At 51.6% G+C, this 22,230-nt stretch overlaps 2 protein-coding genes across 20 annotated transcripts; one reads left to right on the forward strand and one right to left on the reverse strand.

Moving 5' to 3' along the window:
* Positions 1–16: 16 nt before the first annotated feature.
* On the reverse strand, positions 17–12,536 carry ABI3 (ABI family member 3). 14 transcript variants are annotated; one of them, XM_077971267.1, is made up of 8 exons: positions 12,402–12,536; positions 6,275–6,424; positions 5,042–5,218; positions 3,318–3,403; positions 3,000–3,095; positions 2,616–2,770; positions 1,033–1,167; positions 17–690 (listed from the first exon to the last, which is right to left on the reverse strand). In XM_077971267.1, the coding sequence occupies exons 1-8, from the start codon at positions 12,516–12,518 to the stop codon at positions 527–529; spliced, it is 1,080 nt and encodes a 359-aa protein (XP_077827393.1). In that variant the 5' UTR covers positions 12,519–12,536; the 3' UTR covers positions 17–526. The 14 variants fall into 14 exon arrangements, with proteins under 14 accessions (XP_077827393.1, XP_077827389.1, XP_077827392.1 ...); XM_077971263.1 differs by having other exon boundaries at positions 1,033–1,188; XM_077971266.1 differs by having other exon boundaries at positions 2,616–2,773.
* A 92-nt stretch (positions 12,537–12,628) lies between these two features.
* GNGT2 (G protein subunit gamma transducin 2) lies at positions 12,629–16,604 on the forward strand. Of its 6 annotated transcripts, none has more exons than XM_077968617.1 (4): positions 12,629–12,799; positions 14,284–14,393; positions 15,792–15,897; positions 16,354–16,604. In XM_077968617.1, the coding sequence occupies exons 3-4, from the start codon at positions 15,814–15,816 to the stop codon at positions 16,477–16,479; spliced, it is 210 nt and encodes a 69-aa protein (XP_077824743.1). In that variant the 5' UTR covers positions 12,629–12,799; positions 14,284–14,393; positions 15,792–15,813; the 3' UTR covers positions 16,480–16,604.
* The last annotated feature ends 5,626 nt before the right edge of the window (positions 16,605–22,230 follow it).

Genomic DNA, 22,230 nt, shown 5'->3' on the forward strand with positions numbered 1-22,230 from the left:
TCACACACACAGCAAGCAATGGGCAAAAGAACAAGTTGCAGTCAATGGCTGCAGAGGGGTGTCTGGGGTCCAATGTGGGCTGCACTTTGTGGGTACTGAGGGAATGGGAAGATGCTGCTTCTGGGGCAGCTGGTGGGTTGGAGGTTGGGGGCTGTAATTAGCAGCAGCCTTAGAATTGGGATGCCTTTCAATCCCTCCTGGCCCCTTATCTCCGTGGGGCAGTCACAGGACGTCATCCATTTTATTCAAAGTTGAGACTTGCAGCAGGAGACCCTGCCCTGCATGGAGTAGGGGTCCTCTGTTGACAAACTTCTTGGTTTCCAGCTCTTCCCCATCTGCAACAGGCCTCTGGGTAAGTTCTCTCTCCGCAGGACCCCTTCCCTCCACGATGGGAGGAGGGACAGAACACAGCTCACAGCCCAAGAGCTGGGCAGACCCAGTCCAGCCGTGACTGGAGCTGGTTTTGGCCTGGGGCTCATGAAACCCACTCAGTGCAGGCATCAGCTGCCCAGAGAGCCCTGGGCTGTCAGCAGCTGGGCTCCACATAGTTTCCGGGGAAGAATCCAGTCCCCTCTGAGCTGATGCCCTCGCACCAGCCATCGGAGTAGCGGCGAGTGACACAGATGACAGTGCCCTCAGAGAAGGAGAGCTCATTGTCCTTCTGGCCGATGTATGGGTACAGTGTCACCACTGCAGGGCAAGAGAAGAGGGTGCTGTGAGATATGCCTCTTGCCCTCTCCCCCCCCCACCCCCACCGCCATGGGGATGCAGGGTCTCAAGTACTAGACTCTAGGGACCATCTTGAGGGGCTTCCAAGCCTTTAGGACCCCTCCCCAGCTTAGTTAATATTTAATACCAAGCCAGCTGCCCTCTCCCCAGTTCTGTTCTGAACTCAGTTCGTCAGAAAAATTGTGTAGGGAGCCCGGGGGATAGATTCACACCTTTGCAGAGGGAGGAGAATGGGGGTCAGGACAACAGAGGCAGAAGCTGGGAAGTGGGATCCGGTGCCCCTCAGTCCCAGAAGTCAGGTACCTTTCTCCAAGTATGAGGCAGGCACCCAGCTGGGCTCATCAGGCCCAAAGCCTGGTGGGGGTGGAGGCAGCCCTAATTCATCTCCATCCAGGGGTGGAGGAGGAGGCAGGTCCAGTGGCAGGGGCAGCTCTTCGTCTTGGGGGAAAAGCAGAAAGGCTGTAAGTGTGGCACAGGAAGCTCCTTCAGTGTGTCAGGGATCTGCTCGAGAGCTGGGCCCCAGAATCCACCCATCTCAGCCAGGCGCGTTGGGAGGCCAAGGTGGGCAGATCACCTGAGGTCAGGAGTTCGAGACCAGCCTGGCCAACATGTGAAACCCCATCTCTACTAAAAATACAAAAATTAGCTGCACATAGTGGTACACGCCTGTAATTCCAGCTACTCAGGAGACTGAGGCAGGAGGATGGCTTAACCCAGGAGGTGGAGGTTGCAGTGAGCTGAGATCTTGCCAATGCACTCCAACCAACCTGGATGACAGAGTGAGACTCCATCTCAAAAGAAAAGAAAATAAAAAGAATGCACCCATCTCATGCAATCTTCCTCCAGCCCTCTCCTGTCCTGGTCCTCCCACGGTGTGCTAGCGCATAGTAAGTGCTCAGTAAACCCTGAAAGATCCAGCACTAGAGGACAGTCAGACTCTACCTCTTATTAGCTGGGTGGCTCTTGGGCAAGTCACTGAACTTCAGCTTCAGTGGCTTCATCTATTAAGGAAGAGTGCTAAGGACCCTCTCGTGATTAAGTTTATTTTGTTTTGTTTTATTTTATTTTTTTGAGAGGGAATCTCGCTCTGTCACCCAGATTGGAGTGCAGTGGGGTGATCTCAGCTCACTGCAGCCTGGAGGCCTCCCGGGTTCAAGTGATCCTCCTGCCTCAGCCTCCTGAGTAGCTGGAATTACAGGCATGCACCACCAGCCAGGCTAATTTTTGTATTTTTAGCCATGTTGGCCAGGTTGGTCTCAAACTCTTGACCTCAAGTGATCTGCCCTCCACAGCCCCCCAAAGTGCTAGGATTACGGCCGTTAGCCACCCCACCTGGCCTTTAGGATTAAGTTTATTATTATTTTTGAGAGGGAGTTTCACTCTTGTTGCCCAGGCTGGAGTGCAATGGCCGGATCTCCACTAGCCGCAACCTCTGCCTACCGGGTTCAAGCGATTCTCCTGCCTCTGCCTCCCAAGTAGCTGGAATTACAGGCATGTGCCATCACGCCCGGCTAATTTTGTATTTTTAGTAGAGCCCAGGTTTCTCCATTTTGGTCGGGCTGGTCTCGAACTCCCGACCTCAGGTAATCCGCCCGCCTCGGCCTCCCAAAGTGCTGAGTTTACAGGCATGAGCCATCGCGCCCGGCCAGGATTAAGTTTAAATAAGAAAATGGACGAGAAGCTTCGAACACAGGGTCTGGTATACAGCAGGCGCTAAGTTATGTTAGTTCACTTCCTCCGCCTCCTTTCGCTCCCGTGCTGCGCTCCATGGAGGAGGCATTCACTGAGGCTGGCTGGGGCAGATCCAAGAGAGGTGGGCTGGGGAATGGCAGGAGGCGGAAAAGCGACCCCACGGTTGGGAAGAAGAAGGGGGCGGAGCTCCTTACCCGGTGGGGGTGGGGACAACTCCTCTAGCGGGGGAGGCCGCTGGAACACCTCGACGGCTGCTGGTGGAGGAGGTGGGTCCAAGGAGTTGGGGAGAGGTGGGGCTGGAGGTGCTGCCTGCCCCTTGGGCATGGAGGCCCCACCGACACCTTCGGCGCTGCTGAACACCAGAGAAAGCGGGGCTCGGCCCGGTTGGCGACACGCCTTCCCTAATGCAGCATCCCCAGCTGGCCCCACCCCTCCAATCCTGAACCCAGCCCTGCACGTGTGACCCAGGACTAACTGGGTCCTTTCAAGCCCAGGAGTCACTATGACCATTGGCAGGAGGCCCCTCTCGAAAGCCACCTCCCACCCCTCACCCTCCCACGCAGGCTTGTAGGTCTCACCCTGCCGAGGCCAGGGAAGAGGCGGAGGAGGCGGCGGAGAGTCTGCCGTCGGGTACCACCGGGAGGTGCACTGGCTCGGGAATCCGGGGTGGTCTCCTGGCGGGGGTCGGGGAGTGGGTATTAGGAGGAAGGAGGAAGGCTTCTGGCCAGCAGGGGTCGGGTGTGAGCAGGAAAGGCATGTGGCCGAGGGGGAGGTTTGGCGCCAGGCATCCAGCATGACGGCCTGAGCACCCAGGCGCCAGGGGTGGGTGGCGAGGCTGGGGGAGGAGAGTTTCAGGGTCGCGCGGGGTAGGGCTAGGCTAGTTGGCGAGGCCTCACCCCAATGTGGCGGAGGCGGGTGTGGCAGGGGCCTTGATGCTCTTTCGAGACAGGGTGCCTGTCCTTGACAGCTGCGTGCTGAGGTCCTGCGAGGGAGCGGGAGGTAGGGCTGACATTTGGGGTGAGAGGCCGCTCCCCACCCTCATCCCCAAGAGGAAATGGAGGAGGGGCGGACGAGAACCGGGAGGGAGAGCCCAGCATGGCCAGTTCCCACTTCCACTTCTCAGGGCCCTCTCCTACACTTCCCCCAAGCTACCCCCTTGTCATTGCCTGGGTTCTGGGACTCAATTCTACCAAAGCCGACAGCCACTTCCTCTGCACAGCCACAGCGGATTGAGTGGGCCCGGCACCCCTGTCCCTCCTCCAAACCATCTCAGAGCCCAGGAAGCTGAGGCCCTGGCTTAGTAGTCCCTAACTTTGATTGGGCTGAGGAGGCGGTGGGGAAAGGAGAGGACACATCACACTTAGAAGTGTCCCACCTGTCATTTTCGAAGATTTGTGGAATTGGCTTTGGGGAGTTAGGGCAGAGAGGAGCAGGACCCAGGCCACTTAGAGGGGATGTGCAAATGACAGGGCGCACACCCACATGAAAGAGGGAACTTCTGTTACCAATGGGACTTCCCCAAGGGGTGGGTACAGTGTTACCTCATAGGCTTCACCAGGGGCAAGACGAAAGGGATTTGAGCTGAAGCACAAAGAATATAAGTTGGGCTGGGAGCGGTGGTTCACGCCTGTAATCCCAGCACTTTGGGTGGCTGAGGCAAGCAGATCACCTGAGTTCAGGAGTTCAAAACCAGCCTGGCCAACATGGAGAAACTCCATCTCTACTAAAAATACAAAAAAAAAAAAAAAAAAAAAAATTAGCCAGGCATGGTGGCAGGCACCTGTAATCCCAGCTACTCGGGTGGCTGAGGCAGGAGAATCACTTGAACCCAGGAGGTGGAGGTTGCAGTGAGCCAAGATCACGCCATTGCAATCCAACCTGGACAACAAGAGTGAAACTCCATCTCAAAAAAAAAAAAAAAAGAATATAAGTTGGACAACAGAGACCTTACTGGTGGGGAGGAGGCCTGGTGGTTGAAGGGGAGAGTGTGGTTTCCCCTTTAAGGGTGGCTGATAAGTTCAGGATATCAAGGGGTTCATTTCAATACAGAAATGTCAAGGTGTGGAGACAGGAATTGAAGACGGGACGGGTGTGAGTGCGTGCCCTCTCCGACCTCGCAGAAGGACGTGGGCTGAGAAGACGCCAGCGCCATGCTCCCCTCTCTTCACCAAGTCCCCTTTGTGTGGCTGCATCCCCGCTTCTTCTCACCAAAGCAGCTGTGGGGTGACTGCTCAGTGCAGTGACCTCAAACCCCCAGACAGAGGAAGTTGCTGTTCTCATGTGGCTGGGAGCCATTCTCATGCACACCCTGACATCCTCCCTTCCCCCTCTTCCCCTTCCCACATGCCCGGTGGCACAGGGGCAGGGCGGGGGGGCGAGGGGTGCTCAGGATCTCACACTCAGCAGATCCTCTGAGGACGGTACAGACCAGTTTTGGAGGGAGGGATTACAAAATCTAGGGAGAGGGAGAAGAGCTCAGAGTGGTGGCTTCAGGGAGTGGGGAAAGAAAGCAGTGGCAAGTTGGGACAAAATGTGCAGGAGAACTGGGGGTCTGGAGGGAAAAGGGCCACAAGGCACGAGAGGGTGGGTTGGAGGGAAAGAAGAGGGTCCCTCTCTCTACCTTGATCCCATGGCCAATGTCGTCCAGGCAGCCAAAGTTGAGGGGTCTCCTGCAGTAGGGCGTGAGAGGGGGTAGGCTCTCTGGGGCGATGACCTTCTGGCCTGGGGGCAGCCGCTGGACAGTGGCTAAGGTGCCGATCTCCCTTCGGGCCACCTTCTCCATGTGCATGTTCACCATCTGCATGACAGGGTTCAAGGTGACAGAGAGGGGTGGTCTGTGTCCAATGCCCTTCCCCCTAAGGAGGAAGAAGATAGAGACTTTGGGCTGGGGGTAGGGACCATGGGAGGCAACGAGGTCTAGAAAAAGAGGGCCCTTCCCCTCCCCCCGCTCCCCCACCAGGCTACATAGCAATTGGGAAAAGTGGCAGGAAAGGATGAAGCCACTTTGGAGCCACTTCCTGGTGGAAAGAGTAAGGGTTATTATTAGCTGAGCAGGAACAGGAGGAAAAGAGAAAACACAACATCCCTGGGGATGCCGGGAAGAGACAAGCACTGGGCTGGCTTGGGAGCAGAGGGGGAAAATATGGAGGTGGCAGAGAATGGTGGCTTGACCAGCTTTGGGGGACAAATAAGTGAACTGACTTCCTCTCAGAATGTTCCATGGAGAAAGCCTACAGTTCGAAAGGGTGGGAACTCTGGTCTGCGGGGGGAGAGGAAAAGGCACACCCCACCCACTGAACATGTGGGTGATGCACAGGCCAGGCTGAATGTGTGGCTGGGTCTGTGCATGTGCTTTATGGGGCAATTCCTCGGTCAAGGATCCAGGAAGGAAGGAGGGTGTGTGCGCTAGAACACTGTGGCAGGGTGGAGGGTGTATACTGTATGGTGCTGGCAGTGCTTCCAGGGCTGAAGATGACCTTGTCAAGCTAGCACCCTGGGTCTAGGATATTTATTAAGGCACTGCTTGTATTTAGATGCAAACAGGGTTCATTTGCTTCTTTCCTGTATATGCCGCTGCTCTGATTGGTAGATATTACTTTCTAATGTCCAGGATAGAATTCCAAGAAAGAAAAAGCTCTGCCTTCGGGGAATTTGTAGCATAGCCACAGAGATAAGGAGGTCCAAAAAGCTTGGAAAGTGCCAACCTTCTGCTGTAGAGTTGGGCATTTGGACATGGGGGAAAGCAGGAAGGAACTTTTGATGTAGAAAATGTCTGAGTCGGGCTGAAGAGTTGAGGCCTGATGCAAGACGCCTTCCCACGCCCCACACCCCTTACCTGGCCCAGCGTGCTTACACGGGCTTCCACTTGCCGCAGGGCGGCCCCCTGCAGGTCCAACATTCGCAGTGTGTGCCCGGCCAGGTTGCCCACCTGGTAGGCCACACTGGCCAGTGCCTGGGTAGTGAAGGCCATGGTCTCCTCCAGCGCCTTCCGCTTGTCTGTGGCCTGAAATACACACAGCCCTGGCCTAAGGGCCAGCATCTTCCACTGGGTCCTTGGCTGGCTGGGGTGGGATGGGAGAGGATTTAGGGAAAATAGGCGCTGGATTGGGACAGAGCCGCAACCCTTAGATGTTTGCGTTGGCTCTCAGCAGAATTATGTTGTAGCAAGAGGGACTAGCTACAACATCACTTTAAATTCACTTTAAAAAAGTGAATCTGCAGCCTTGGGGAACAGATGCAAAGGGAGGGAAAGATACCCATTCTCAAACAGTCAAGCTGAGGACTGAGTACAGATGATGGTACCACCCTCCTGAAGACTTCAGTAACAGGCTGTCCTTTTAGGGGTTGGAGTGGGGGTGAATAGTAGAAAGGAAAGAGGAAGGCAACACTGGCTAGAGCAGACATTCTATTTTTTTTTTTTTTTTTTTTTTTTTCTGGAGACAGAGTTTCGCTCCTGTTGCCCAGGCTGGAGTGCAGTGGTGCGATCTCGGCTCACCGCAACCTCCGCCTTCCGGGTTCAAACGATTCTCCTGCCTCAGCCACCCAAGTAATTGGGATTGTAAGCAAGCACCACCATGCTCGGCTTATTTTGTATTTTTTTTTTTTTTTAGTAGAGACAGGGCTTCTCCACGTTGATCAGGCTGGTGGTCTCAAACTCTCGACCTCAGGTGATTTGCCCGCCTCGGCCTCCCAAAGTGTTGGGATTACAGGCGTGAGCCACCGCACCCAGCCGACATTCTTAAACACAACAAACCATGTCAGGCGCAGTGGCTCACGCCTATAATCCCACTACTTTGGGAGGCCCAGGCAGGCAAATCACTTGAGGTCGGGAGTTCAAGACCAGCCTGGCTACAATGGCAAAACCTCGTCTCTACTAAAAATACAAAAATTAGCCAGGCATGGTGGTGCGTGCCTGTAATCCCAGCTACTCAGGAGGCTGAGGCATAAGAATCACTTGAACCTGCCGGGCGCGGTGGCTCACGCCTGTAATCCCAGCACTTTGGGAGGCCGAGGCGGGCGGATCACAAGGTCAGGAGATCGAGACCACGGTGAAACCCCGTCTCTACTAAAAATACAAAAAATTAGCCGGGCGCGGTTGTGGGCGCCTGTAGTCCCAGCTACTCGGGAGGCTGAGGCAGGAGAATGGCGTGAACCCAGGAGGCGGAGCTTGCAGTGAGCCGAGATCGCGCCACTGCACTCCAGCCTGGGCGACAGAGCGAGACTCCGTCTCAAAAAAAAAAAAAAAAAATCACTTGAACCCAGGAGTCAGAGGTTGCAGTGAGCCAAAATCACATCACTTCTCTCCAGCCTGGATGACAGAGTGAGACCCTGTCTCAAAAACAAACCAAAAAAAAGCTTTCCATGTGACTCTTTGTTTAGCTCCAGTCTGCAGATTGGTGTTTGGGAATTCAAATAAGGAAACTGAGGCCCAGAACAGAGGGACTTTATTCATTCATTCCCTCTAATAGCTTTCTAATACCCTGAGGATAAAATTCAAGCTTCCAACCGTGGCCTACATATAGCCCCTCCAGGTCTGGCTCCTGCCTTTCTCTTCATCACTCCCCCTCTCCCACTCTCCCCTCCAGCCACATTGGCCATTGGGTTTCCCTGAACAAGCTGAACTGTTTCTGCCTCGGGGCCTTGGCACATGCTGTACTTATTTTCAGAATCCTTATTAGCAGGCCTCAGTTTCCCAGAAACACCTTCCTTCACCACACTAAGATTTCCCCCAGCCCATGCCTTCACTGCCTCTTTATCATATTTACCTTATTCTCTTTTCTTCATGGCATTTAGCACTATCAAACATTATCTATGAATTTTTTTTTTTATTATCTACCCACCCTCCCTTAAATGGAAGTGTCATGAGAGCAGGGAGCTTGTCTGTTTCATCCTGTATCCCATCATGGAATCACACCCAACACGCAGAAGATTCTTCACAAATACGCACTTGTGAGTTAATTAGCAGGTCGAATGGGATCCCAAACATTCTCTGGGCACATTGTCACTGTATTCTAGGCACTGTGCCAGACACTGGCCAGGGTCACACTGCCAGTCAGTGCAGGAGGGGTAAGCAGGCAGTGGCTGAAGGCAAGAAGTTTTTTTGTTTGTTCGTTTGTTTTTTGAGATGGAATTTCGCTCTTGTTGCCCAGGCTGGAGTGCAATGGCACGATCTCAGCTCACTGCAACCTCCGCCTCCCAGGTTCAAGCGATTCTCCTGCCTCAGCCTCGCGAGTAGCTGGGATTACAGGCATGCACCACCACACCCAGCTAATTTTTTTGTATTTTTAGTAGAGATGGGGTTTCTCCATGTTGGTCAGGCTGATCTCAAACTCCCGACCTCAGGTGATCTGCCCACCTTGGCCTCCCAAAGTGCTGGGATTATAGGCGTGAGCCACTGTGCCTGGCCAAGAAATTTTTTTTGGTCCCAGATCAGGCAGTGGGGGCTAGGGCAAAACTTCTCTGGTCGTTTGGTTCCCCAGGCAGCTTCCTCATCTCTTGTTGGGTCATGGAGTTGCCATACTCTAGCCTGTACCTTTCTAACGCAGGTAGGGGGCAAGTCCAGGGTGAATCTAGGGTAGGGCCAGTGGGCCAACAGGCAAGGGTACACACTGGGATCCCCTTCCTTGAGCCCTCAGATGCCCCTCAGGGCCTGTCAATGGCGAGCAGACCTACAAACTCTCAGAGCAAGGTCTGAGAGACACCTGGGAGCCTCTAATGGAGCCTGAGCCAGGACCTCCCCGGAAGCCCATGCGGTGGCTCTCTCCTCCCTGTCTATCTTTTCCAACAGCAGGAAAGAGATGCTCATTTGCATGTTTATTTACATCTCATCAGCGTATGCAACAAAACTTACATCTCCTCAGCATATGTCACCAAGAATCTTGAAAAGGCAAAGAAATCAACCCAGGATATTAAAACCAGACAGGATAGCAGGTCTTGATTTAGTTCAGGACCTTCCTTTACCAAATGAGGAAACAGGCCCAGAACTGAGCAGTGACTACTCCTCCATCTCCACCCAGATTTCTTAGCTTGCCTGCCTTCTCCTGTACAGTTTCCTCCCCAAACTGACATGTGGAATTGTTGGCCCAAACAGGAAAAGTGTCTGCTTGGGCCCAGCTCTGGGCACCTGGAGCCTGAACACCTACTGACCCCTGGCTTTGCTCCTGGCCCAAAGTTAGGTCTGCGGGGACAAGCATCTGAGATCCATCTCTGCGGCTGAGTGCTTGTTCGTCATGCAAATTACCCTGTCTGTAAAGTCAGTCAACCCTGGCGGAGAACTCTGCAGGTGACCCTGGTCTGCCTTCCCTAATTCCCCATGGGTTTCCTAGCATCTGGGTGGTGTGGGGAGAGAGGGGCTGCAGATGGGGATGGAGGGTAGGGGAATCAGGCCTTAGGTAACAGCAGTTCTGAGATCCATAAACTTCCTAGGCATTTGCCTAGACAAAGATCCTCAGAAAGGCCAGGAAAGGTAACAGGTTGTGTGTTCTAGTAGTTATTGTTCTGCAGGAAAGAAGCAGGAATCCAAGGATTCCAAGTTGGGTCAAGGCTTCTCACGCCATGTATTTTTGCAAGGACAGCTTCTCCTCCTTAGAACTGATTCTTATTATCCATCTTTCCAATGAATGATAATGATGATGATAGTCATGGTAAGAGCTGCCATTTATCCTGCTCTTCTGAAGGGGTTGGCACTAGGCTAAATGCTTTGATACATTTTTATATTGAACCCATGGAGCCACCCCTGAAGGCAGGCATGAGAATCAGAGGAGGAACTTGCCACAGTTCCTGTAGTTGGTAGGTGGCAGAGCTGGAAACTGGACTTAGGTCTTTGTGACCCCAAATTGTGTGTGAACACTGTGTGTGCAAATGAGAGCCCTGCGGAAGCTCTTTGAGGTGTGCAGAAGTTATGGAAGGAATGGAAAGGACTGCTTGGATCCTTGTCCGTAGAGGGAACATGCCTTTCTGTGCTAGGAGGATGCGCTGGTTTGCAAGCCTCATTCTGTCTCATCTGCAGGTGGTCATTCAACAACTACACAGACCGAAATGATACCCAGAGTAGCATTTTCAGTTAGTGGCATAGGGAGTGGGCTCTGGAATCAGATTTCTGGGTTTGAATTCAGGCTCTGACACTAGCTAGGAGACCTCTGGGAAAGTGACTTAACCTTTCCAAACCTCAGCTTCCTCATTGTGAAGTGAGAATGGGACTCGCCTCACTGGACTTCAGATGAGGATGAAGGGAGGCCATGCTGGTGACATGCCTGGCCCAAAGGAAGGGTCCAGAGAGTTTTAACTGCTGTCATCACTGACTCTCTTTAATCTGCCATTTCCCATGAGCACTTGTTCCTCATTTATTTCTTTTTTCAACATTCTTACTATGCTACGAGGTCTCTATGCCTGTTCTCATAGTTCGGTTAGTACAGGTTAGAAAAATAAAGTTTTGCCCAAGGGGTAACAAGGTTAGCCTGCAGCTCTTCAGGGAGCAGAGGAAACCGGGTACAGAGAGTGCAAATAAACTGTCGTAAAGTCACATAGTGTGTAGGGAGGCAGAAAGATGGAGAGGAAAGGGCTTGGCGTCAGGAGTCAGGTAAGCCCAAATGTGGTGGCTTACGCCTGTAATCCCAGAACTTTGGGAGACCAAGGTGGGCAGATCACTTGAGGCCAGGAGTTCAAGACCAGCCTGGGCTACATATGGAGACCCTGTCTTTACAAAATAAAATAAAAAAAATTAGCCAGGCATGGTGGCATGCGCCTGTAGTCCCAGTTACTCAGAAGGCTGAGGTGGGAGGATTGCTTGAGCCTAGGAGTTCAAGGCTGCAGTGAAGCTATGTGAGCTACGATCATGCCACAGCACTCTAGCCTGAGCGACAGAGGAGACCCTGTCTCAAAAAAAGAAAAAAAAAAAAAAAAAAGACTGGCCGGGCATGGTGGCTCACTCCTATAATCCCAGAACTTTGAGAGGCCGAGGCAGGTGGATCACCTGAGGTGTCAGGAGTTCGAGACCAGACTGACCAACATGGCAAAACCCTGTCTCTACTAAAAATATAAAATTAGCCAGGCATGGTGGTACATGCCTGTAATTCCAGCTACTCAGGAGGCTGAGGCAGGAGAATCTCTTGAACCCGGAAGGTGGAGGTTATAGTGAGTCGAGATCAAGCCATTGCACTCCAGCCTGGGCAACAAGAGCAAAAATACGGGAATGCCTGGCTCTGCTGTTTGGAGCTGTGCGGCCTTGGACAAGTCACCTCACCTCCCTGAGCTACTGTTTCCACATGTGTAAAATAGGAATTATAATACGTGTCTCACAAGGTAGTTGTACAGATTAATGAAATAACAGAAGTGATTTCCATCATGGCTAAGTTGCCTTGCCTCTCCTCCCTGAATCCAGGAATCTATACTCTCAGCCCCAGGACAACCACACAATTTAAAAACTGTTCTACAATGCTACCTCCTTATCTTTTGCTAGTAGCCTGCTCCCAGCAGTCATGTGGGCCATCCCCCTCCCTCTGCATGAGATCCCCTCTCTTTAGCCCAGCCTACTCTGCCTTATCCCCACTCTCCCAAACTCAGGGTCCATCTCAGGTTCACTGTGCTGTTTGGGAAGTTCTTCTGAAGCGTCACCCAGAGCTGGCCTGGAAATAGAATGATCGCCAGCATCTGTGTGAGGACGGAGGCTTTGGGTCTCTGGATCGACCTGGGGGACTCAGAAGGATGAACCTGCAGTGACATCTGAGAACAGGATGGAATCGCACTGTCTGTCCCAGACATCTCTGAGGCGAGACAGAAAGCGCACAGTGGGGGCTTGGGCAGTATGGGGTCAGAGTTAAGTATTGGGGTCTGGGATGAAGCTAAAGTCTGGAGTGGGAGGATTTCTCAGCCAAGGCCCAAGACAAGCACTGTCAGGATGGCTCCCAGGGCCCCACTTGGGGCTGGGCTCAGGGTCCGCCCTCCAGGGGCTGGGGTGTCAGTCCTCCGCCCGCTCTACCTACCTGCACATAGTTGTCCTCGCAGTAGTCAGCAACCCGCAGCAGGGCACTGTGGTTGCCCCTCAGAGCCTCCCGGCCCGTGGGGATCTCAAACTCCTGCAGCTGCTGTAGCTCCGCCATCACCCCCAGCCTCTGTCTGGCTCCCCAGGGAGCCCGCTCGTTTTGAGTCTCACCCTGCCCTTGATTGGTTGTTCTGCCTTCCCTCCCTCTTACTGCTTTTGGTTTCCTCTGCGTGAGACCCAAACCTGCTTGCAAAGGGCAGGCATGCTCATTCCGGGACAAGAGGAAGTCAGTCCTGCTCCCCGAGCCTGTGCCTCTCTGTCCCCTGCCCAGAGGAAGGGGGAAGCCAGGGGCCCATTTGGGGGCCCAGCCCCCAATCCCACCCAGCAGAGGAAGCCAAGGTCGGGGCAGCTGTGATTGCTCCCTGGTCCTGGAGAGGAAACTGGTTGGTGGGGGGATGGGGTGGGAGACTGGGGAGGAAGGGGGCTGGCCTGCTATAGGGGGTGGAGGTGGATTTTCCACTCATGGAAGGCGGGAGGAAAGGGCAGAGGGTGGGGGCTTCCTTGGGAAGCTCGGGGATGAGTCACCAAGGGACAGGGGAGTGGAGGGTGGATAGGATATGGAGACTGGTCATACCAGAGAGGACTGTGGGACGGTAGCACAGCAAAAATAGAAAACAGCCGATGTGGCAGCAAGAGGGGTCAGGGTTGGACACCGGGAAGACATGACTAGAGAGGTCCCAGAGGGGTGTTAGTAAGCCTGCGAAGGGTAGTGTGTGATGAAGATCTGCCCTACATGCTCTGTGCTCATGAAGGCAGGACGAGATGAAATTGACCAAGTGTAATGTGAGGAACTCAGATTAGACAACAGGAAGGACTTGGATTTGAGAAGCACCAGGTTCAAATTCCAGATCAATTTGTTGGTTTTAGGAAGCAGCGGTGGACAGAGCACTGAGCCTGCCTAGGAGGTATGGGCTGTAGTTCATGCATTAACAGGACAGTTGGACCAGACGACCTCCAGGATCCTGTCCTGATTTCAAACTCCTAGAGCTCCCAGCTGAGAGTTGGACTGGGTCCTGGAGCAGGGAAGTTAGGATGGACCGCAGGCCTCCTCTCTGCCCCTCCTACCACCAAGCCTGTCATCCTAGAGACAGGAGAGTAAGAGGACCTCCCACCGACCATATTGGTCCCTTAACTTTTGCTCCTTCAGCAGGTCCCTTGTCATTGGATGGGTGTCAGCCAGAGCAGGAGCTCAATGTCTGTTAAATGGCATAGCCCTTGGGTGGTCCTTGGGGGAGAGCAAGAAAAAAACAGAATATGGGTCCTGTGCTCAGGAACCCACATTCAGGACTCAGAGGGAGGTGTGGCAGCAAAGAAGCTTGAACAGAGGCATTAGAGGTGGCCATGCCCCAAGTACTAAGTGGCACAGCATGGTGAGCAAGTACATATTTATTGAATGAGTGGATGAAGAGTGAGCTAGCAGAACTTCATAAGGTGAAACAGTGGGGATCCAGTGGGCGCACAAGGCACCTTGGTTAGGGAGGTTAGGGGCCGGTGTAGGACTTGCCGCAGGAGGAAGGACAGCCTCAGAGCATGCTCAGAGGTGGGAAGGGAAGGAGGAGAAAGCAAGCAAAAGGGGGCAGGCGGGGCTGTGAGGTGGAGGTGGGGAAATAGAAGCGCTGCAGGCTCTAAGCTAGTGAGGTCACCAAAAGAGTGAGGCTAACACAGGGCAAGGTGGTGAAAAGGTGGCTTCTGTTTTCAAGTTTGTTTTTGTGGGGAGAATGTCTGTCTCTCTGCGGCAGTGAGGGCTTGAAGGCTCAGGCGGGTGATGGGCTTAGAACTTTGAGCCTATGATCAGCTTAGGCATTAGAGATTTTGGTTTCCAGGCCATCTGCTTTATCTGAAGATTTTCAGCTGATGAAGAACTAGGAGGCTCAAACACTATCTTACCTGAGTCCAGGACAAGTGACTTGGAAAGTGTGTTCTTCTGTGGCAGGTGAGAGGTGCTGAGGTTGCACTGGGCTGGGATCTACCCTTAGTATCACTGGGGCTAGGCACCAGGCAGGCCTTCCTGATAACCCTGCAGTGATAATAATAACAATAGCATTATTAGTGATAATAAGTGTATTAAGTGTTCATTATGTGCCAGGTAGTATATTATAATATTTTATAGACATTATTTTCTTAGTACCCACAATAATTGCATGTGGTAGGTTTTTTTAATATCCATCTGCAGCTGGGGAAATACTCAAAGAAGTTGAGTGACTTCCCTAAGGCCACACTAAGGAAGCAGTAAGGAAGCAGCAGAGCTGGGATCAGAGTTGGAGTCTGGCAAGCTCCAGACCCCCTTGTCTCTCTTTTTTTTTTTTTTTTTTTTTTTTGAGACGGAGTCTCACTCTTGTTGCCTAAGCTGGAGTGCAGTGGTGTGATCTCGGCTCACTGCAACCTCCGTCTTCTGGGTTCAAGCAATTCTTCTGCCTCAGCCTCCTGAGTAGCTGGGATTACAGGTGCCCGCCACCACGCTTGCCTATTTGTTGTGTTTTTAGTAGAGATGGGGTTTCACCATGTTGGCGAGGCTGGTCTCAAACCTTCGACCTCAGGTGATCTGCCTGTCCTCCCAAAGTGCTGGGATTACAGGCACGAGACACTGCACCCGGGATCTTTTTTTATTTTTTGAGACAGTTGCACTCTGTCACCCAGGCTAGAGTGCAGTGGCATGATCTCAGCTCACTGCAACCTTCGCCTCCTGGGTTCAAGCGATTCTCGTACCTCAGACTTCTGAGTAGCTGCGATTACAGGCACTCACCACCAACCCTGGCTAATTTTTCTATCTTTTGTAGAGACGAGGTTTCGCCATGTTGGCCAGGCTGATCTTGAACTCCTGGGCTCAAGCGATCCTCCCACCTCGGCCTCCCAAAGTGCTGGAATTATAGGGGTGAGCCACCATGCCTGGCCAAGACCCCCTTCTCTTGAACATTATTGTATACTCTCCCGTGCTGGACTTGTAGAGAAAGAGGAAAACTCTGAGTCACTATATGAAACAATAATATTGCTTCCCAGATCTTCCTCTCCGAAAGAAACTCCTTCTTCTTTCTTCTCTGTTTCCTCTGTAGACAGACAGACAGATGGCTCTGTAGACAGATAATCCAGATTTCCTCCGTAGACAGTCAATCCAAAGGCAAAAATTGTCCCTTTCCCATCAGACTGGGAGTTTCCTCCCCTCCTGAGCCCAGGCTCTCGAAGAGGCAGGGCGTGCAAGGATGGAGTGAATATCTGTTGAATGATGAGGGGCCTGAACTGAGGGATATGGCAGGGGAGATGCTAGAAGTTGAGGTGTGGAGGGAGCTGGGAGAGCTGATGAGATTTATGATCCTGGCTGCTGAATCCTTTCCAGGATCAGGTCTGTCTAGGGCAGGATGGCCCAGGATCTCAGCGAGAAGGATCTGTTGAAGATGGAGGTGGAGCAGCTAAAGAAGGAAGTGAAAAACACAAGAATTCCGGTGAGCCTCCTCGCCCCATCCCTGCTCTTCCCTTCCTGTTCCTGATGAGCCCCAGGAAGGAGGAAGTGACCAGAAAGGGTGGTGGGACTGTTCCAGGGCCGCAGAAGCAGCAGGAGGTACCTCTGGGATGGGATAGGATGCAGAGAAAGGCTGGGGTTGACTCTGTGAAGGTGCCAGCCTCCCTCAGCACAAGAGAGAGCCTCAGGGCCTTGGAGAGCTCAGTGTGTCCAGCCCTGCATCTGGGCTGGCTCTGGCCAAGCAGTCCATGAAGGTCAGGGTCAGTGTTATGGGTCAGATCGAGGAACTCACACCCCCGAACATCTGTCTGTCCCCTGTGTCTTTCTCCTCTTTGGCCTCTGTCTCTGCCCTGCCCAGAAGCCTGTTTTTCCAGCACTGACCAAATCATGGATCCAGAGAAAGTAGCAAGGACCTAAAACATTTTTTGTATTCTCACAGATTTCCAAAGCGGGAAAGGAAATCAAGGAGTATGTGGAGGCCCAAGCAGGAAACGACCCTTTTCTCAAAGGGATCCCTGAGGACAAGAATCCCTTCAAAGAGAAAGGCGGCTGTCTGATAAGCTGATGACACGGAGCCCCGCCCTGAGTGTCTGTCCCTCTTCAGCCAAGCCCAAGTCTCCTAGACCCCCAGTGAGCCAATGAAGTGTCACCTTCTCTTCATCACAGAATGAGTAAAGATCCCTGAACAAATGCATTGTGAACCCATTCCCCATTCCCACTTTCCACTCTTTTCTCCCATTATTTCCTCCATCTGCTGGGTCTCTGCTGACTTTGCTGGAACACTCTGAGGACAGTGTGGCTGGCCAAGCAGTTGGCCCCAGGGGTGGTGGGGTGTGAGGAGCCTGCGATACCATGAGACCCCAGAGGGCAGTCCTTAGGAAGCATTTACACCACCTTAGAACCCCTCCGTCTTTTCCCTCCACTCTCTTCCTAGGAAAAAAGCATTTCCACGCCAGATTAGTTTGGGTTGGGGGCGGTCCTGTCCCCCCATATCATGTCCTACCCTGTGATCCTGTTCCTAGTCATTTAGATCACCCCAGATGGCCTGATGACAACAGGAGTTTGTGAAGTTATGATTTCATGACTTATTTAATATTGTCGAGTAGTCTGTTAGTGCTGGGCACTATGGATGGAAGAGTGAGCAAGACGAACATGGCTCCTATTTTCATGGAATTTGGTGGAGAAGACATGAAACAATTTACAATTAAGTCCATAAATGCTACAATGGGGAGAGTCAAGGGCCGTGTAGGAACACACAGCAGAAAGACATTCAGGGCAATGAGCAATGTCAATGTAAATGCTGTCGAGGGGCGCAGAATGGGGGCTGGAAAAGCATGAGGCTAGAGAAGGAGATTGGGGTCAAGTCTTGAAGGACCTTTTGGTGAACTCAGTTAGGAACTTTGTTCTTCATCCTAAGGGCAATAGGAAGCCTAGGAAGGTATTTAAGCAGATTCTGGTTAGCAGAAGGGAGGCTGGATCCTGCTAAGGACTGGGAATGTAGTGATGGATGAGACCAATTCCTGGGCCTTGCCGGCATGGAAAGGACTGAAGGAGCTGCAGACAAACCAGCACTCATGATACAATGAGCTCAGTGCAACATCAGAGAGGTCTGCGAGGGATATGATGGAATCCCATAGGAGGGCTACCTAATCTTGCTGAAGAGGTGCGTTGAGTCCTTGGAAGAAAGACAGGAAAGGCCTTTAGAAGGAGGTGATATCTCGAGCTGAGTTCTAAAGGGTTAAGTTGTCAATGGGTGGATGGATGGCACTTCTGGTGGGCCAGTATAAACAGAGGCATGATATGAGAAAGGACCATGGTTTGAATGGGAGCACCAATCAGGTTGGAGTGGGGATGTCAGGAGGTCTAGATCCTTAGGATCTGTGCTAGAGAGGGCTTGGAGGTGACTAGTGGGGTCTGGCTTGCTGAACTAAACAAACTTATTTGCTGGGAGTGACTTGGTAATGTTAGAAGGAAATTTGCTTTTCTGGTGGGGAGGGTGACAAAGTCTTTCTCTGTCGCCCAGGTTGGAGTGCAGGGGCACAATCATGGCTCACTGCAGCCTCTGCCTCCTGGGCTCAAGCAATCCTCCCACCCCAGCCTCCCACGTAGCTGGGACTACAGGTGTGTGCCACCATGCTTGGCTAATTTTTAAATTTTTTTGTAGCGACAGGGTCTCACTATATTGCACAGGCTGATCTTGAACTCCTGGCCTCAAGCAATCCTCCTGCCTTGGTCTCCCAAAGTGCTGAGATTATAGGCGTGAGCTACCAAGCCTGGCTGGAAATTTGCTCTTGACAAGATTGAACAGGGAAAGAGTGAAGGCAGAGAGGCAATTAAGGAGGTGATTGTTCCATCAGGGGTAAAGTGAGGAAGACCTGAATTAGGGCAGTGGCTGTAAGTCTTGGGGGCAGTAGGTAAGTTGATGAGTTCTTTGGGAAATAAAGTTTTCAGATCTTGACATTTCTTTGAGTTATGAGTGAAGGAGAATGAGTTGTCAAGGATAGCATCCAAGTTTCTGGCTTGTAGGGTTTACTAGATAGAAATGAAAGCAAGTCTCTGAAAATAAACCTAATCTAATAGTCATCCTACATACTACAGCCACAGCCTCCCTTCCCCAGCTGGTCACAGCCTCAAGGGTGAGGTCACGGGGCCTCTGTGGTCAAAATCCAGGATCTCCAATTCCCAATTCCATCCTGACTCCATCTCACCATTCTGCAAGCTGGTGTCAATTCAACCACTCTTCATATAGTCTGCTCAAGAGAAGGAAAAGATGAGGAATGAGAAAGAGAAAACATTAAAGACAGTAATTCTTCCTTCAAAAAAACAGGGAAAGGTAAATATTCCATAGGGCTCCAACAGTAAGGAAGGAAAAAAAGATGGGAGCGCCAGTCATGCGGCCATTGGCCATGTGGCTACAGCTTCCTTCTTCCACCTGCCCAGTCCTTATTCTCCTGTCTTCAGGCAGGCTCTCACTGGTTGGGGTTCTGGATCCAGAGCGGCAACTCTAATCTCTGTTCCTGAGGCTCTTGAACCCTTGGTGGGACTCTGATTAGAGTAGCAGTTTCTTCAGCCCACCGTTCCACAGGGTACAATGTGCCCCAGATGTTCTCTGGTTCCTCCTGTACCTTTCCTGGCCACCACAGGGTGTGGTAACAATCACAGGACTCCCTGAGTCTCAGGGTCAGTCATCAGCCTGACACTCTGACCCCCTTTTCTGTCTCTTCCTAATGCCATAGGGAGCCTGAAATGGCAGGGTAGAAATCTCAGCTTATAAAGGGATTATGACATTGTGCCCTGTGGCTTCCTTCCTTCCCTCCCTCCCTCCTTCTCTCTCTTTCTCTTTCTTTCTTTCATTCTCTTTCTTTCTTTCTCTTTCTTTTCTTTCTTTCTTTCTTTCTTTCTTTCTTTCTTTCTTTCTTTCTTTCTTTCTCTTTCTTTCTTTTTCTTTCCTTCCTTCCTTGCTTCCTTCCTTCCTTCTTTCCTTCTTTTTCTTTTTTTCTTCTTTTTTTCTGAGACAGAATTTTGCTCTTGTTGCCCAGGCTGGTGTGAAATGGCCTGATCTTGGCTCACTGCAACCTCCACCTCCCAGGTTCAAGTGATTCTCCTGCCTCAGTCTTCCCAAGTAGCTGGGATAACAGGCATGCACCACCATGCCCGGCTAATTTTGTATTTTTAGTAGAGATGGGGTTTCTCCATGTTGGTCAGGCTGGTCTCGAACTCCCGACTTCAGGTGATCTGACTGCCTTGGCCTTCCAAAGTGCTGGGATTACAGGTGTGCGCCACTGCGCCCAGCGGGTAGCATTCCTTTGTTGCATGCCCAGACCTTCACACTGTTGATTAGGAGGACAAGAATGATCATTCTGAGAGTGGGTCATTGATGCCATCTGAGCCATCCTTTCCCTCCTCTAGCCTAGAGATCCTCGAGTTTTTTAGCCATGAAGGGAAAACACTGTAAGTTGTTTCTGGTTCCATTCACAGCACAGCCAGCAACCTTTCTGACATCACTTAGTCTTTGCAAAGTGGTGTCCACCTACCTGGCACCACCCTGGGTCTTTACTAGAACAGCCTATCACTCTGTAAAGCCACTTGCTTGTAGATAACAGACACACGGTGAGATCAGCAAATCCTGTTGACATTAGCCCCAACCTTATTTCTTTTTGTTTCTTTGGTAGTTTTATTTTGAAGAATTTTAGATTTACAGAGGAGTTGCAAAGTTAGTACTGAGAGTTCCCTTAACCCAGGTTCCCCTAATGTTAACATCTTCATAACCCTGGTACTTTTAAAATTAAAAATTAGCATTTGTGTAACACTGTTAACTGAACTCCAGACTTTATTTGGATTTTCCTAGCTTTTTCACTAATGCCATTTTTCTGTTACAGGACCCACATTGCATTTAATGCCTTACTTCTTTTGCTGGGAAGAGCTTCTTGGTTGGAGCTAGCCTGGTCTAGGACACCACAGTTGCCTAGAAGACATCCCACGAGTCCATAGATGGTGGTGTTGGCAGGGAATGCAAACTCAATTCCTGAAAAAGTGCCTATTCCAGTGAGGACAATTCTGTGTCCCTTCCATTGACCTGCCACCAGAGAACTGGATGGTTGCCTTGAGGTCTGGTACTGTATGAGGGGCTCAGGGTTTCACCATTGCCAGCTCACTGGGCAGTAGCGGAGCTACATTGGCCTTGATGAAGAGAAGTCCATGCTATTCTACCCAGGCAAAGCCTCTATTCCTGCTTCTCTGTCTGCTTTGTTTCATGAGCTCTAGACAGCCCCTTGGTCCCTGTCTATGGCTTGTGAAAAGTCTCTTTTGCAGGGAGCCTTCTGGTAAACCTGTTTGTGATGTGGATTTTCAGTTTCCAGGTTCACCCAAAGAGGTCCAGCCACAAAGCTCTCCCCAGATCTCCTTGTCTTCAATTCACTTATACTCCAAGATCTTGATCATCTGAATCAAACCTTAATTGCGTCCCAAGAATCAGAGAGGAAGAAATTCCATTCTCTGCTGACTTTCAGGGCCACCCTCAGAACGTCAGTTTCTAGAGAAAGGAGAATCACTATGATCCAGCCACCCGAAGTGATTAGGAACTGAATTGGGAAGGAAGGGTAAGAATGGAGAGGAGATGAACTGGAGAGGTAGTGAAGAAGTAGAATTTTCAGGACCTAGAGATTGACTGAATGTTGGAAGGATGGAGAAGAAATTATCAAGGATGACTTCTGGTTTCCTCTGTGGATGACTAGGTGAATGGTAGTGTCACCAGTTGGAAAGCCCTCCCCACTAGGTGATCCCACGTGACTCCATAGGCTTCTCCTCCTCCCTTTGCACACCTGTTGAGGATCACTGAGAGGTAGCAGCTGATACAACAAAAGTGGGCGAGATTGACCAAGAGGACTGTGTGGATTGAGAGAAGGAGGGTCAAGAATAGAGTTTGGAGGAACTCCAGAAACTCAGGCTGGGGTGGGTAAAGAGGAGTGTGAAGAAGACCAAGCATAGAGGGTCAGACGTGTGAGGCTGTTGGCAGAAACCACATAATTGAGATTCCAATGGTCCTGAGCAGTAAAAGGATGCCAAGTCAGGAAAAGGGAGTAAGCGAAAGGGAATGCTCTTGAACGCCTTGATTTCCATGTCAAGTAACATGGAACGGAATCATTCTCAAGTTTTCAATTCTGTATCACCCTCCTTCCACACTGCACCAGAGACTCCCAGGATGGGATTCCTCAGCCTTACAAGGCGGGGAGGGGGAACAGCGGACTGGCTAATGTGGTCTCAGCTCCTGGAGCTGGCAGCAGCTAGAAATCCTTCCTAGCAGGTTAGACAGCCCCGCCCCACCCACCCTTGGGCCTTCCGGATCTTACCCATGAAGCCAGCAAGGAGTGAGGTGGGGACAGGGATTACCCCACCATGACCTTAGTACCTCTGGAAAAGTAAGTCACAGCCTCTTGCCTCCCAACACCACCGCCCCCACCCCCCGCCCACACACAATTCCCTACTTGACCTTGAGGCCTGGGGACAGAACCAGCTTTATAGGCGTTCGACCTCTACTGTCACACAGGGTCTCCTGCTTAGAAGGGCGCATGCTAGATTTAACACTCTGCTGTCCTCATCTAGAAATTCTTAATAATTTTTTAACAAGACCTACACATTTTCATTTTACACTGGGCTCCACACATTCTGTGGCTGGTCATGTGTAGGGAGACAGAGGCCCTGGTCTGATGGAAGAGGTAGGATATTCATGCAGGGGCAGAGTTGCAGGCAGGGTTTGAATTAAGCACCAAAAATATCTTGCTCCCTGCCCTCCTCTCCCTCCTCCTTCATTTCTGAC

Source organism: Macaca mulatta, chromosome 16 (genome assembly GCF_049350105.2).
Source record: "Macaca mulatta isolate MMU2019108-1 chromosome 16, T2T-MMU8v2.0, whole genome shotgun sequence".
Taxonomy (NCBI): Eukaryota; Metazoa; Chordata; class Mammalia; order Primates; family Cercopithecidae; genus Macaca; species Macaca mulatta.